We start from the raw sequence: 17,587 nt of genomic DNA, 5'->3' as shown, positions 1-17,587 counted from the left end.
TTGTGTGTGTGTATGTATGTGTTTGTATGGGCATGAGTTTGTGTAAAAAACCTGTACACTTAAAATCTGCTCTCATCAAATTTCAAGTAAACAATACAGTAGTATCATCTACAATCAGTAGGCAGGACATTAGAATCCTAGAACTTATTTATCTTATAACTGAAAGTTTGTACCCCTTGACCAATATCTCCTATTCTCCAGTCCCTGACAATCACCATTCTACTTTCTGCTTTTCTGAGTTCAAATTTTTTAGAGTCCACTTATAAATAAGATCATACAGTACCTGTCTTTCTGTGCCTGGCTATTGCACTTAGCAATATCCTCCAAGTTCATTCATGTTGCAAATGATGGTACGTCCTTTTTTGTGAATGAAAATATTACATTATGTGTATGTATGTACATAAATATTTATTGATATATAGATATATATATATTATATACACATACACATATCACATATCACACACATATATATCACATTTTCTTTATACTTCAATGGACACTTAGGCTGTTCTCATTATCTTGGCTTCTCATATCAGCCAAGATATGAATATTGTGCAATGAACAAGGAGATATAGATCTCTTCAAGATATAGAGTTCATTTCCTTTGGATATATAACAGAAGATATTCTGATAAAGGCAATGTAGCTAAATAATAATATTTTACAGAAAAAAATAAACCACCATTAAGTACTAAGACAAAAGTTATTCAAAGAAAATGGGCAAATGCACCAATCTTTAACTTCTTTTGGCCTGTACTGTCCAATATACTAGACATAAGCCACACGTGACTACTGAGCAACTAAAATTGGCTAGTCTGAACTGAAACGTAGGTGGGGTATAATACACACTGGTTTTAGAAAACAGCTGTAATACAAAAAAGAAAATGAACTATCTCATCAATAACTTTTATATTGATAACATGTTGAAATATTTCATATATACAGCATTAAATAAAAATACAGCATTAAAATTAACATCTCTAGTTTTTTTTAACCTTTTAAAAATTTGTCTACTAAAAAATTTTAAGCTATTTTTTTTTTTTTTTTTTTTTTTTTTTTGCGGTACTGGGGATCGAACTCAGGGCTTTGTGCTTGTGAGGCGAGCACTCTACCAGCTGAGCTGTCTCCCCAGCCCTAAAGCTATTTATATAGCTTGCATTTGAGGTTCATGTCATGTTTCTACTGAACAGCATTGCTCTTGATCTTATCTTTCTATTATTTTTCTATTACTTATCATTCTATTGTCAGGTTTCCAAAACCTATATATCTGGACTATATTATTTTGACTTCCTATAGAAATGCCTTCACTGAAGACTAACATGTATTTCAGGTGGATTTTTTTCTTTTTAATGCAGTTAAAATGGCGTATCCCTTCCCGTAATGCACACATTAAAAAAATATTTTTTAAAATTTATTTAAAAAAATAAATGCTATTTTAAAAACAAAACAAAACAAAACAAAAGATGGGAGTATCCCAAGTGTCTACTGACAGAAGAATGAATAAAATGTGGTGTATGCATACAATGGATATTAATCAGCCTTCAAAAGAAATTCTGACATATGGTACAATATAGATGAACCTAGAGAACATTATGCTAAGTGAAATAAAGCAGTCAAATGCTGGCAAATACTGTTTGAGTCCACTCATAAGAGATATTTAGACTAGTCAAATTCATTGAAATGGAAAGTAGAATGGTAACTGCCAGGGGCTGGGACAACAAGAAAGAGGAGCTATTGTTTAATGAACAGAGTTCCAGTTTTACAAGATAAAAAAAAAAGTTCTATAGATAGATGTTATCAACAATGTGAATATATGCAATGTCAATAACATTAAAAATGATTCAAACAATAAGTTTAATACTATATTTTACTATAATTTTTAAAATATTCTTTAGAAGGGTATTATCTGCACATATCTCTAAACCTGCTACACAGAATAGTGGTATACATAAGAACAGTAGCAATGCATTACGTAATAGTGTAATACATAAGGACTTATGGTACAATATAGACTTATGTATTAGGATACAATAAGGACTTATGTATTACACTAGTCCCTTCTTATTCATAGTTTCACTCTCAAGTTTGAGTTACCAGTGGTCAACCACAGTCCAAAAATATTAAATGGAAAATTGTAGAATAATTCCTAAGTTTTAAATAACTTTTAAAGTATATATTTATAATTGTCCTATTTTATTACTATTGTTGTTAATTTCCTACTGTGCCTATTTTATGAATTAAACTATCACAAGTATGCATGGAAAGTAAAAAAAGCAGTACACATAGTGCTCAGTACTCTCCATGGCTTCAGGCCATTAAGGGTCTTGGAACATATCACCCACAGTACATTTCTCTTCAAGTTTAATGTTAAGACAAAGTTTGCTTTATCCAAGGAAGGGAGATACTTTCTTTTATGAGACAAGAAGTTATGTTTAACTCAAAGATTTTCCTTTTTTGCCATACTGTCACTTTGCCTACAGATGGCTTTATGCCCACCTTAAGTAGCTTTAAACTGAAGTTCTTGATATAATCATCCCACTCTACAGTCAGCTCCTGACCCCAGTACTCATTTAACTGGCTCTTATCTTTGCACCCTTGTCTTAACTTTTACCATATAAATGCTTTTATCACACATCACCTCAAGTCTCCTTAGAAGGGAAACAATTAATAAATTTTAGTTCTGCCTTACATTCTCTTAAAATAAGCTAACAGAAATCCCAACTAATAACCCAAATATACAAGCCTTTAAACTATTTTTATTATATATGTAATTACCACATTACAATTCCCAAAGATTTTCCTTTGATTTATGCAACAGAATATTTTAATCAAAGTATCACTTAAGCCAAAATTACTGGCCAGGGAATGAACAAAAATGGGCTATTGAATAGATATAGGAGACAAAATTAGGAAGTAACACCTCATATCATTTCACTTACACTAACATTGGCAATACACTAGTGCTTTACAATACTCAGTATAAATCTGAATCATAAAGGCTCAGGTTAAACAACCTTGGATTCATAACATTTCAATGATATGTGTATATAAAGTAGCACTGAAATTAATTTTTTAAATTCTACACTTTAGAGTTCTCATTGACTGAGACAAGACTCTACTTCTAGTTTAGCCCAAAATAATAATACTTTACTTACTCTATCATTATTCTATATGAACTCTTAACTACCACTTTTATTTTCTGTATTAACATACTATAAATGATACTACCAGAAATCATATAGAAATATTCACTATGAGTACTTGCTGAAATAATACTTGATAGTATTTATGTAAATTTAATATAAAACTGCAGAAATCTGAAAAAATTAATGAATACAATAAAATGTTTAATAAGCACATTTACTAAACAGTCCTAGTATACATCACAGTGTAAAATAACTCTATTCATGTTTCTGATCCTAAAACAATGGAAAATTCTAAGAAACTTTTCAAACTGTGTTCATATACACATATAAACACATGTGTATATGTATATAAATAGATGTAATGTTATAGGATTTATTGACCTTACAATTCTTTGAAGTGTGACTAACATTTACTAACTTTAATACTCTAGTTCCCTAATGCTATTAGTAGCTTAAAGTGAAAGACTAAGAGTCTTATAGTTCAACATTATATTGTTGGTATGTATACCATCTAGAAATGAAAGTGCCAAATATATAATAAAGAAAAGACCTACCACAAAGCAAAAAAAAAAGCTAATTTTTGCTACTTGAGTTGCAGTCAGTTTCCCCACAGTTTTCAATATGGATTCTTGTTCTTTCACCGTAGGATATGACATGCGAGACAACTTCGCTTCTAATGCATGGCTTGATGGAAGTTGTCGAATTTCCATAATGTTGCTGAACCTTACACGAGACTTTTTGGGAGCTTAAAAAGAAATCATAGTACAAAATAATTAAATGTACCCTTTCATCCAACAAAACCCAATTTTAATTTAAGGATAAATTCATACTATTTAAATTCATTTATGATCAGAGTAAGACAAATAAAACCAGTTATATTATTAACTGGAGTAGTTTTGCTCACTCAAGAGTTAACAGGATCTCCACACTACTTTCCAGAGTGGCTGCACTAATTTGCAACCCCACCAGCAATGTATGAGTGTACCTTTTCCCCACATCCTCACCAACACCTATTGTTGCTTGTATTCTTGATAATCGCCATTCTAATTGGGGTGAGATGGAATCTTAGGGTAGTTTTGATTTGCATTTCTCTTATTACTAGGGATGTTGAACATTTTTTCATGTATCTGTTGACTGCTTGTAGATCTTCTTCTGTGAAGTGTCTGTTCATTTCCTTAAATCAGCATACTACAGAGATGCAGCCACATCAATGTTCATAGCTGCTCATTTCACAATAGCCAGATTGTGGAACCAACCTAGATGTACTTCAATTGATGAATGGATAAAAAAACTGTGGTATATATATACATATGTATATATATGTGTGTATATATGTACATATATATATATATATATACATATATACACATACATACAGTGGAATTACTCAACCATAAAGAATAATAAAATTTTGGCATTTGCAGGCAAATGGATGAAATTGGAGAATATCATGCTAAGTGAGATAAGCCAATCTCAAAAAACCAAAGGACAAATGATCTCGCTGATAAGCAGGTAATGACACATAATGGGGGTGGGAGGGGGCAAGAATGGAGGAAGGAGGAACTGTATAGAGGGAAAAGAGGGGTGAGAGGGGTGAGGGAAGGGAAAAATTAACAGAATGAATCAAACACCATTACCCTATGTAAATGTATGATTACATAAATGGTATGCCTTTACTCCGTGTACAAACAGAAAAACAACATGTATCCCATTTGTTTACAGTAAAAATAAATTTAAAAAATAAATTTAAAAAAATAAAGAAGGAAATCAGGGAGAAAAAAAAAGAGTTAATGGAAAAAATGGTTTTATCTATAAAATATTTTAAAGAGCTTTAAATGAGACCAGTATTCAAAGTTTCTGCATTTAAATATTGACAAATTAAGTATCCAATAAGAATACATAAAGACCTTTCACAACTCAATAACAAAAAGACAAAATATGGACAAAGTATTTGAATACAGATTTATCCAGTGAAATACATAGCAAATGAAATCCAATACAGACTTCAGTCACAATGGAACACCACTAACACTCACTAGGATGGGTAGAATAAAAAAGAGAGTTAACTATAGCTGGCAAAGATGTGGAAAAAGCCAAACACTTATACATGGCTAATAGGAATGTAAATGGTACAGTCACTCTGGAAAACAGTATGGCAGTTCATCTGTGTAAACAGAGTTACCATTTGACTTGGCAATTATACTCCCAAATATATACTCAAGATAAATGAAAACATATTATCTACCAAAAAATAAAAAGTCACCTTGTACACACATGCTCACAGGTTCATTAAAGCCAAAAGGGCAAAAGAATCCAATGTCCATCAACTGAAGAATGGATAAATAAATTATGGTGTATACATACAGTGGAGTATTATTTAGCCATTAAAAATAAAGCAATAACACATTACAAATTAAAACATGGATAAGAATATTATGCTAAGTGAGAGAAACCAGCCACAAAAAGTCACATATTATACGATTCCATTTATATAAAATGTCTAGAATAGCCAACTCCATAGAGATAAAAAGTAAAATTATGGTTGGCTATGGCTGAAGAGATAGGTTTATGGCTAAAGGGCACAAAGTCTCTAAGTGATAAAAATATTCTAAAATTGATTGTGGTTATGTTTGTACAACTTGTGATATGAATATGCTAAAAACAACCCTGAACTGTATACTTTAAATGGGTGAATTATATGATATACAAATTATATTTCAATAAAGTCATTATTAAATATATAAAAAAAGTTTCTACATTTGTATGTATATACAACCAACCACCTGGTTAAGGATTTTAGGATGATTATTATTTTAGCATTTATAGTAAAACTTTATTTGAATTTTTCCTCAGGAACCCAACTTATAAGAATTACTTTTCTGGACAAGTATGCAGAATACTTCTCTCTACACAGGTTCATTCCTTGTAAAGGAAATTACAGATAAATAGTATATCTTTCATTAAAGCTGATATTTTTTATTTAGTAAGGCTACAGAACGAGCAAAACTACTGTAATTTACTAGTAGGGTCTTTGAGGGTATGTTTAAAAGAAAAGTATTCAGGACTGGGATTGTGGCTCAGTGGTAGAGCACTTGCCTAGCATGTGTGAGGCACTGGGTTTGATTCTTGGAACCACATATAAATAAATAAATAAAGGTTCATCAATAACTAATAAAAATATTAAAAAAAAGAAAATTATTCATGTATCATCATATATATATATATATATATATATATATGTGTGTGTGTGTGTGTGTGTGTGTGTGTGTGATGAAACCACAAAGATTTCTGGTATTTGGAAATTATTTCCAATTGACTTAATATAAAATCTATACTGTATCAGATTGATGATCCAAACAAACTTTCAGAAGATTACAGGCCTAGTCAGCCCACACAGAACAGAACTATTACATGATCCCAGTCCACCCACAAAAACACTTAAGTTCTGGGTGGCTTTAATGAAGTTAAAATTTCCATCCGTTCTCAGTCATGAAATTCTAAGTTTTACTCACTCTTTTCAGTATCGATGTTTGTGCTCTCAGGTTTTTCACTTGGAAGATCATGAAATTTCACAGGAACATATAAAGGTTCACTCTGGAATGTAAAAGAAACAGAAACAAATATAAACATGAATAAAAACTAATATATTGGCTAAATGCAAATGAATGGTATATAGACACAAATACCATCTAAAACACAGCTTTCATCAGTATGTTTATATGGCATGACTTTGCCAAAACGCAAGTTAAAGATTTAAAACTGATCCACATAGGTACAATGACAGGAAAGAATCTGTTTAAAGTTTAGAAATGTTTAGAAAGCAGTTTATATTAATAAACTTGTGATATGAATTTATATTAATAAACTGCTTTGGCACAGTAAGACAACTAAATGTTATAAATAACATAAAAAGAGACTTCCCTTTCAGCTAATTCATTCTTTTAAAAAATACATTTCAAATGCCAGGCTCAGTGTGACATAGACTTGCAGTCCCAGTTACACAGGAAGTTGAGGCAGGAGGATGGCTTAAGCCAAGGAGTTTGGGAACGCCTGGGCAACATACACAATACTGGACTCCCATAAAGAAAAAAAAAAAAAAAATACTGTGCTCCTACTTGTCAGGCCCTGTTCTAGGCCCTGGAGAAAAAGATTAAAATAGACAAAGTCTCTTCCTCAATGATCATGTATTCTAAAGGAGAAGGTAGACAATGAACAGGTAATCAAGTATACCAAATGTATTTATATTTGCCTGATTGCTTTATTACATAAGATTCAACAAAAAACAAAAATTCTTGAAAACCTTTCTTTGCTTGCTTAACAGACAACAACAAAAACAAAATACAGCTACCACTTAAGAGCTTTTACTATGTAACTGGTACCAAGTCCAAAGCAGTTAAACATACACTTCTCATTAGTCCTCACAGTAACTTTACAGAATAGGTATTTTAAAGAACTTTTCTAGAAAGAGAGATGTAAAATAACCGAGTAGCAGACAGAATTAAAGTCAGGTTTATCTAATCATGCTCTAAAGGTCCATATTTTTAGGTGATTCTAAATGCCTCAAGTGTTTTTAGAAATGTTCTTCAGATAGTCTATATTTAAAACACAATTCTCCACTGGGCTATTTCTTAAACATTAACAGATTTTTAAAATTTCTTTCTCTTTTAACTCTTGGTACAGAACTTTTACAATGAAACATATTCAGTAAAAGAAGAGACAATATGGGTGGAAATAGATATAGACTTTTTGTTATATTGAACTTTTCATTTGTAGCATTTGGCCTAAAGCAATTTGACATATCCATCTTAGAGAAAGAAGCAAGAATTAGTATAAGAGTAATTTGAAAAGCAAGGCTGCCATCTCAACTCTGCCTTTTGCACTGAAAAGGCAAATGAAATTGAACTATCCAGTCAATGCTTAAGATCCCAGAAAAAAGAAATGGCAGTTTCTCCAAGTTTCATAAACTCTTCATAATACCTAATAACCTGCTTGGCATGCAACAATGGTTCCAAAAAACAAACAAAAAGATTATACTGTCAATGAGGTCACCAAGACAGTGAATGCTTCACAAATGGGTATTATGTTTTAGAGTACCTTTAAATTTTTTCTCACATTTGTAAAAATACAGTCAAAAATGTATTTTAAAGAGATGCTTTGGAGATGATCTAAAAAGAATGGACTTTAACGTACTTTCTTCAATTATATTATAAATACTTAAAATAAGCATGTTAATTTGAATTTGCTTACTACTGTCTCCTCTCCCTTCCCAAACATACACATTTTAACACACTAGAACATAAGCCATATTTTCAGAACCTAAAACAAGGGCTTCGCACATATCAGGTACTTTAAAAAAATTTGTGGAATAAATGAATAAACGATTTGCTTATATATTCTCAGTGTCAAGCAAAAAATATTTGTTTCCAAATGATGATAACAGTGAACATGAAGTTGAAAAGCTGGTAAGAAACAAAGGATCGTCCTTTATTATTTTCACTCTTTAACTAGTATCTCTTTCCCCTCTTCTCTCCTTAGAGGTTGCTTATCTCTAGGCCCTGGTCTCCGTGCAAAGAAAGTACCAAATTACAAATTCTCATGGAAGACAGCCAATATTGAGCTATGCCTCCTAATATAGCTGTGGTACTATCAGAGCAGTTTGATTCTTCCTGCCACGCTAAATGAGAAAAGCAGCACTTACCAAAGAACTATTCATAGTTGTATCTGTTGTGCAAGCAGCAAAGTAACTTTCAGCATCTGCAAACTAAATATAGATAACAAAACAAAAATTCAGTTAAACTCACACTATAGTGTAGGACTAGTTGAGACACATCTCAAAAAAATTGAACCAAAAACTCAAAATAGATCTCTAAGAATATATCTACTATTAATATTAACAGCAGCTAATGCCAAGTATTCAACCATGTAGGGTAGGTGTTAACATTTTCTCTTTATGAGGTTGAGATTTCATCTACCCAGGCGTGGTAGCGCACGCCTGTAATCCCAGCAGTTTAGGAGGCTGAGGCAGGAGGATCATGAGTTCAAAGTCAGACTCAGCAACAGTGAGGTGCTAAGCAACTCAGTGAGACCCTGTCTCTAAAGAAAATACAAAATAGGGCTGGGGATGTGGCTTACTGGTTGAGTGCCCCTGAGTTCAATCTCCTGTACCAAAAAAAAAAAAAAAAAAAAAACAGAGAGAGAGATTTCACTTAAGTAGCAGAGTAAGGATTAAAACCCAAGTTAGAAGGTTAGGGACATGGTTCAGTAATATAGTACTTGCCCAGCATGTGCTAGGCCCTGGGTTCAATTTTCAATATCATCAATAAAAAGAAAAAAGAAAGAAAAAAACTTTTAAAAACCCAAGTAAGTTGTTTAATGTTAAAGCCTATGCCTTTTTCACAAAACTATCATAATATTTCAAGAAGGGAAAGTATGGGTGGGTCACTTTTTAACAACAGTAATATCACAGTATTGTCAGAGAATAGGTTATGACAGCCTTAACCCAAGCAATTCCCTGACAGGGATTAACTGAGTGGCAACTGAAGTCAGGTAGGGTGTGGCTGGAGAAGGTGGATCACTGGGGTGGGGCATGCCTTTGGGGTATATATTTCGTGGACTGAGCTTGGCCTTTCTCTGCTTCTTGGTGCAATGTCCAAAGCCACCTTCCTCCACCATGCCTTTCTGCCATGATGTTCTGCCTCATCTCGAGTCCCAAGGAATGGAGACAGTCTTTTATCAACTGAGATCTCTGAAACCATGAACCCACAAATTAACTATTCCTCCTCAATTCTTGTCAGGTCTTTGGGTCACAGCAATGAAAAAATGAACTAAAACACAGTGTTAATTTCATTTCACCTCCACCCCCAGAGATACCTTTCAGTATCTCTGAAAAGTCTCAAAAGATTAAATAACTTGCTCAAGGTCACATTACTAACTAAAACATGACAAAACAAGATGCGAAGACAAAAGACCAAGCTCTTAATAAATTTTTAAATGGACTGAACACAGAAAAATGGGCAAGTCAAAGAAAACAAAAGAATTCTACTGTTCAACAAATATGTGAAAAAAAAAACCCAAAACAAGCAGGTTACACAATATATTATTATTCACATATCAAATTGCTGGGATTTTGGTAAGGGTTCAATATCATACACTGCTAAGGAAAATATGAATTGGTACAAACATTGCATATGGTAATTTAACAACAAGAATCAAGGGCTTTAAAAATGGCATTACTCAGTGGGAACTCCTTCCTTTCTACCTCTCTGGCCATCTTGATGGCTGTTCTTGGTTGGGGGCCGTCCTGCATCTAAGGCAGGAAGATGGTGGCCGCAAAGAAGACGAAAAAGTCTCTGGAGTCGATCAACTCTAGGATCCACCTTGTTATGAAAAGTGGAAAGTATGCGCTGGGTTACAAACAAACTCTGAAGATGATCAGAGAGGGCAAAGTGAAATTAGTTATCCTTGCCAACAACTGTCCAGCTTTAAGGAAATCTGAAATAGAGTACTATGCCATGTTGACCAAAACTGGTGTCCATCACTACAGTGGCAATAATATTGAATTGGGTACAGTATGCAGAAAATACTACAGAGTGTGCACATGGTCTATCATTGATCCAGGTGATTCTGATATCATTAGAAGCACGCCAGAACAGACTGGTGAAAAGTAAAACACAAAAAATTTTTCTTTAATAAAACTTGGCAGAGTTTGTTTTTAAAAAAAAAAAAAATGGCATTACTCTTATTCAGCATTTACCTTAAGAAATTTACTCTAATAGTGGTAGATTAGAATAAGGCTATTCCTACTTATTATATCAAAATAAAAAGTAGGAAAAATCTGTTGAGAGTTAAATAAAAGGGGAAAAGTAATAAATTTTATTTATTTGCCTGAAAAGATTCATGAAACATTAAATTAAAAATAAAATCAGATAGAAAATGATAAAACTAAGTCAGCTTCTTTTATACACAATTTTTAATTGAATACACATAAGTATATAAGCTATAGATAAAATCAAATATTTATAGTGATCTTAGGATGGTAGAATTATGAATAGACTATTCTTATTCTTCTTGTTACCGTAACTTATTTTCAACAATATAACTGTTAGAATTATAAATACTTAACAAAAAATGTTCTAGTAATACTAAATCATAGTTTGTTCATGATATACTATTAAATGGAAAAAGCAAGTTATAAAATAGGCCATAACAGTATGATTCCATTTTTATAAAAGATAAAGTGGAAAAGAATGGTGGATATATATGCCAAAACATTGTCAATAGTTATCCTTGAATGATAGAATTTACTATTTTCTTATTTTGTTCCTTTGTGTTTTCTGAACATACAATGTACAATGTATTCCTATATATAATACTACATTGTTTATGCATTTCTATAAGTATAGACATGCATTGCTTTTTCAAAATAAGTAACTCATGTATTCAAATTTTTGTATGTTAAAATTTTGTTTGACAAAAAATAGGTTTTTCTTATAGTCTATCATTACCCACTCACCAAGCAATTTAAAATCTGAATGACCTTAAAGAAATTAACAAGTCTTTGAAGTCTGAAAAAATAAACCTTCTCTAGAAAATAAAATTTAAAACTTACAAAAGCAGCATGCTTTCCTCGAAATCCTCTTGTGCACTGTTGCCTCCATGGCTTCCAAATAATAAAGCCCAAAAGGTACAAAACGAACATAGATGTTTTTGCAAAGGTGCTGAAGAATGGTTTGTTGTACTGAGTAAAAACGTACTGTAGAAGAAAAGGTTACATAGAAAACTATGAAATGACCTTAAATCCTAGTACTCATCATAATAAAATAAACCTATTATATGATTTTTATCTCTTTAGACATTCATTTGGATGGGAAAAGTCAAAAGGAATTAAAAATATATTTTATATTCACTTCTGAATTCTGCATTAGCTTTACCTATAAAGGATAACATTGTTAAACAAAGCAGCAACAACCTTCAAAAAAAGCTTTATTCAATATCCACTAATAACCTATTGTGCAAAATGGACCTACCCTAGGGACTGAAGAAAATAAAAAAAGGTTTTCCTGCCCTTGAGGAGCTTACAATCTAAGAGAGAAGACAAATACATGAAGCAAATACAGTATAATGTGCAAAGTACCATGATAGGAATTCAGGATGCCATGGAAGCACCAAAAAGAGAAAGAACAATAGTTGTAGAAGTTTCTTGAGAGGCTTTTCCTGATCTGTGTGTGAACGACCGAAGAAGAGTCAGAACCAATATAAGAGCAACAAAGCAGAATAGTGTATGAAGAAAACTATATGAAGTTTAGTATTATTAGGTGGTTATACAAAAACCTATAATCTTCCTTTGAATTGGAAATATCACTATAAACTTACCATTATGTCTTCTAGGGAAAAAAATCCTAGTGCTCTATATTGCACTAAAAGCAACCATGACTCCTGGCCAAATCCAGGTATGGGACAGGAAATGAGCCTGGAGCATCTTGTGTCAAAAACCAAATAGGACAGTAAAGATTACTGGGATCATAGTAAAAGAATCCCAGAGCCAACTCTACGGGTTCCTACTGGTCAAAGACATGACAGAAGTTAAAAGAAATTTAACTACAATGCTTTTTTGAAACATATGACAAATATAAAAAAATACATAAAAATCTACGAACTTGTAATGATGCCAAAAAACTCAATAGTTACTACCAGAAGTTAAGGTAATTCTATTCTAAAATAAGCAAAAGGGAAAAAAAAATCAAGATTTACCCAAACTTTTGTGTATAAACTGTACTTTAGGGTAATCAAATGGTAGTTTTGGGAAAGTTCTCCTTAAAGAACTTCAGCTAATAAACACAGAAGAAATGGTCCTTAGAAAGATCACTATTTTGCAACACAATGAAATACTCTTATCAGAGCAATAATCATATGTTTATTCAATTACAAGCTAAATTTCAACAAAGAATTTTATAGTGCATAAATCTGTATCACCCAAAATGAGACTTATGGGCCCTTGGTTATGATGTTAAAGGAAATATCCAGTACTTACCAAGTTATTCTTTCCTAAAAACTCAATCTAAATTGAGACCTTACAACTAAATACCATCTTACATGTCAAACAATAAGTTTAATGACCTCCACAAGGAAGCAATCGACAAAATCATTTTATATTTTATAGTAAAACTTTATAGTAAAATGATCCAGCTTCTCCAAAAGCCAATGGCATGAGAAAAAAAAGTATGTTTTATAGTATATTTTACAGTAAAATTATATATTTTATAGTAAAATTGATCCAGCTTCTCCAACAAACCAATGGCATGAGGAAAAAAAAAGTCCTTGACACAACTGAAAAACAATTGAATGGACACTAGGTATCTAATGATTTTAAGGAATTATTGTTAATTTTGTTAGATATGTTTATGGTATAGGGGTAGTGTTTTTTAAAAAATAGAAATTGCTTTTATTTTTGAAGGAAACAGGAAAAAAAATTATTTATTTTTTTTTATTTTAAAATACTCCAGATTGTCAGGTGTGGTAAGACATTCCTATAATCCCAGTTACTTGGGAGGCTGAGGCAGGAGGATTGCAAGTTCAAGGTCAGTCTGGGCAACTTACCAAGATCTTGTCTCAAAAGAATTAAAAGTTGCAGGTGTAGCTTAGTGCTTATGGGTTCCATCACACATACCACAAAGAACAACAACAAAAAAGTACTCAAGGAAAAAAATTTTGAGCAGGTCTGATAAGCCTGGAAAAATCTGATAACTGTGAAAGGTAAGTGAAAGATACATGGAAATTTATTATACTATTCTATCTACTTTGCATGAGTTAGAACATTTAATGAAAAGATAAGATTATTTTTGAAATACACAATTTATTTGAAAAGTATTCTAGTTGAAGAATTAAGACATATTGCAGTGCTCTTAGATAAAAACACTATAAAATCTTACTAAAACAGTTTGCTTTTTTAAATAAAGGTTTCTTCTAGCTTTACTGAGGTATAACTGACAAAAAGTAATGATATGTATATTTTATTAGAGCTTTCTAGTAATATATAACAGTTGGGTTCATTCCGACAAACTCAAACATACATGAAAATAAATCTATTTCAGTTCATGATCCTCCCTTTTCCCACCCCTTTTCCTTCCCATCCTCCTTACCCTCTCCCATTCTCCTTCCTCTACTAGATTTTCTTTCACTACTCTATTAATTTATATTTGGTTCTTTGCCATTCTGACTGGACTGAGTTAAAACCTTAGTGTAGTTTGGATTTGTATTTCCCTGATTGCTAGAGGTGTTGAACAAACAAAAATTTTATTTACTGTATGCAATATGGTGTTTTGATACGTGCATACATTGTGAAAGTACTCCCAAAAACAAGTTGGTTGGGGTTTTTCTAACATTGTTTAGATATAAATTGCTAACTTATAATTTAATCAGGTGCTCTTTTATCCTAACAAAACAATTTACTTAAAACTATAAAACTTAATGGACAGTTTTAATTTTCTGTCAACATTAGATTTCTTTGAGGTAAAATTACGGAATGTTAATCTAAAAGATTATAGAAGAGTTTTAATGTGAAAAATTGTTGTATTCCTAAGCCTAATTCCAGAATGGCTAAAAAATTATTTATCACAGGATAGAATGTCAGGGTCAACTATTTACTTAGATGTGATGTGAAAACACCTGTCCCTTTTGACATTTAAATTCATTTTATAAATGCTAATTTCCTCTTTTATATTATCTTATAATTAAAGGTTGAAATGGAGTTTATTCTGAAAACAAAAGTTGCAGTCTTTTTTATAGGGATTACAAACCAGACAGAATTATGTATACAAGTAGAAAGAAAAACTAGCTTGTGAACTCAAAATACCACATTACTACCAACAGGTCATCAATAAACAAAAAATTTAACTATAGGTAATCATTGAATACTGTGTACTTTATAAATATTTATATCAGCAAATACATTAATGTGAATGTACCCAGCATATGCATAAGTAACCTGTACATGATCACTTTTATTCATTTGTCCAAAATTACATACATGTGTGTATGTGTGTGTTTGTGTGCACATGCATGAGTGATGTTAGGAATTGAATCCAGGGCCACAAACTTGCTAAGCAAGTGCTCTATCACTGAGTTACACTCCAGCCTAACAGTGGTCTTACTTTCTACTAAATGGTGAAAGACTGTTTTGTATCCTGAACAGTTACTCACTAGAAAATAATATTTATAGAGAAAGAAATTGAATTTAGAAGAAAAACAACAAAATCACCTCCACATATTAAAATATGAATATTCTCTCCTTCTAAAGTAACCCTCCCTACAATATACAAGAAGTGTATGAGACAACAAAGAACATGCTTTCAGTTTTAACTTGAAATGACACTGATCCAGTATTAAAGAAAACATAAATAATTCAATATTTGAAATACTGTTTTAAAAAGCATGAACTTGTAATGGCTAGAAATACTATAGGTTAACACTAATACTTTTTTTAAACATTAACACTTTTATTATACCATCATTCCTGGAGAAGAGGTACATACCGAAGTAAGTTCCGAGGAAGCAACCCATATCACATCAACAAGCAGGAGAATAACAATCCCAAGAGCCATTCGCCTACGCTGAGTGAAGCCACTGTTCTGGGAATTCATTCGGTTCATGATAAATACACACACCATTTGCAATCTGTTTTTTTTTTGAAAATACACATCTCATTAGAAATGATTTCCAAAGAAAACCATATAAAAATGAGAAAAGGAGTGTAACAGAAACATCTAACATTTGTTAACTAATATTCAGTATGAAAGTGATATAGCATATAAAAGCGTGGAATTTACCTGGTTTTAATGGCCTCTCTTAGATTCACAAAAGCAACGCCTGAAAACTTGGCAGCTCTCAGTCTAAAAGGAGGTGTAGAACTCAGGGCACCTAAAAAACACACACACACACACACACACACACAAATTGCTTATGAAAACGTTGACGACTCAAGATTCATCACCTTTTTACTCTTCACCTTCAAACTGAAAGAAAAGAAAAATACCAAAAATGTGTTAAATATAACCAACACTTTTCTCTAGACTTTCATGTTATCCATTGTACACTTCAAATTAATATTCAGAGAAGTATGACATGGTGGGAAAGAAATACTCAATTTCCAGCATATTTAAGAATAGTTAAATACTAGAAAATAGCTTCTGAGAGTTTTAGATAACGAACTCCCACTGGCTTCTCCCTCCAGGGGAATCCACCCCAGGGACAGTGTGTAGACATGCGCCCTTACCTAAGTGTTTCTTCTGTCCCTGATCTCCAGTGAAATGTGGTTATTTGAGAGGAAGTGATTTGTTGTGGGTCCTGCGGGGAAACTTTCCACTCAGTGCCCGTGGTAAAGAAAAAGGAGCTTCCATGCTCCCCCACCTACCCTGTCACTACATCTAATTACTTTAGATCGACACAGCGATTTACGAGGAGGGTGGGGTGACAGCTGTTTAATGGAATCCTCCTCCTCTTTGGGAGCTGGGGGGTAGCGAGTGACGTTTCCTCAGGGAGTTAGGTCAATCCGAGGCGTCCAGCACCAGCAGCTTCCTCTATTACCAGTCTGGATTCTGCTCGGATGCCCATCAGTCTCCCGCGTTCCCTGTCCCCTGAGACCGTCACGTCTCGGGACACAACGGCTGCCACTGAGGGCTGGAGGCGGGGCAGTTTGAGGGCACTGGGTTCCGGCACTGGCTTCAGGTGACTTCGGGCCCTTCCTTGCCTGCTTACCTGGCCTTCCTGCCCCGCGATGGCGTCGTGGCGGCACCATGAGCGGACCCTGCCCGGCCCCGCCGCCGCCCAGCGCCACGGCCGCGGCCTCGGAATCACAGGGTCGTCACGGCGCCCGACATTGCGCGGCGATGGAGGCAGAGCCTCTGAAGCAGCCGTGCCCCTCGGGGCGAGGCCGTTGATGGCACTCAACTCCACTCGGCCCAAGAGGGCGAGGAGTGAGCGAGGGAAAGGGACAGCGTAGGCAGCGATGGCTGCGGAGGCCCGGAGCTCGGCCTGGCTCCGGCCCCGCCCCCGGCCGGCCCGCCCTGCGGCCCCGCCCCCGGCCCGACAGCGGCGGCGCGCGTGTTACGTCACGTCGGCGCGACGACCGACCGCGCTAGGGGGCGTCTCCAGGGTGACTCGGCGGCGTGGTGTGGAATGCTGCCAGCAGCAGGGCACTCAGTGAGGAGGTGTGTCAGTGAAGGGAGGAGATAGGAGGGAAGAAGATGGGAGCGTGGGCGAGTGACCGGGGAAAAAGGGAAGGACCTAGGAAAAGGCCGAACGTCTAGACCTCCCCTAGCAAGCTCCGTTTCTTAAAAGGGCACGAAACTTTAAATAGCCTTCCTAGAGAAGACTGAAGCAAAGTTGGCTTGGGAATACTTTCGATTCATGGAGCATTTTGTATGTGAACTAGAGGCTAACTCC

General features: G+C 34.1%; 2 protein-coding genes across 2 annotated transcripts in view; one reads left to right on the top strand and one right to left on the bottom strand.

The window, feature by feature from the left end:
* The window catches only part of Slc35f5 (solute carrier family 35 member F5), a 39,577-nt gene extending 22,373 nt beyond the window's left edge, over positions 1–17,204 (bottom strand). The window contains exons 1-7 of the mRNA XM_047544846.1: positions 16,901–17,204; positions 15,973–16,063; positions 15,679–15,820; positions 11,757–11,900; positions 8,847–8,909; positions 6,661–6,742; positions 3,703–3,893 (exon numbers count right to left, since the gene is read on the bottom strand). Of these exons, the coding sequence (XP_047400802.1) occupies positions 3,703–3,893; positions 6,661–6,742; positions 8,847–8,909; positions 11,757–11,900; positions 15,679–15,820; positions 15,973–16,063; positions 16,901–16,940 (753 nt within the window). The 5' untranslated portion in view covers positions 16,941–17,204. The remainder of the gene's footprint in view (positions 1–3,702; positions 3,894–6,660; positions 6,743–8,846; positions 8,910–11,756; positions 11,901–15,678; positions 15,821–15,972; positions 16,064–16,900) is intronic.
* On the top strand, positions 10,468–10,815 carry LOC124979926 (60S ribosomal protein L30-like). Its single transcript, XM_047544847.1, has one exon. The coding sequence runs from the start codon at positions 10,468–10,470 to the stop codon at positions 10,813–10,815; it is 348 nt and encodes a 115-aa protein (XP_047400803.1).
* Positions 17,205–17,587: the final 383 nt, after the last annotated feature.

The sequence above is a fragment of the Sciurus carolinensis genome, chromosome 3 (genome assembly GCF_902686445.1).
Source record: "Sciurus carolinensis chromosome 3, mSciCar1.2, whole genome shotgun sequence".
NCBI lineage: Eukaryota > Metazoa > Chordata > Mammalia > Rodentia > Sciuridae > Sciurus > Sciurus carolinensis.
The sequence above is the reverse complement of the archived record's forward strand: the minus strand, read 5'-3'. Positions and strand labels throughout refer to the sequence as shown.

Coding starts and splice junctions, on each gene's coding strand:
- LOC124979926 (XM_047544847.1), top strand. CDS start 10,468: ATGGTGGCCGCAAAGAAGACGAAAAAGTCTCTGGAGTCGATCAACTCT.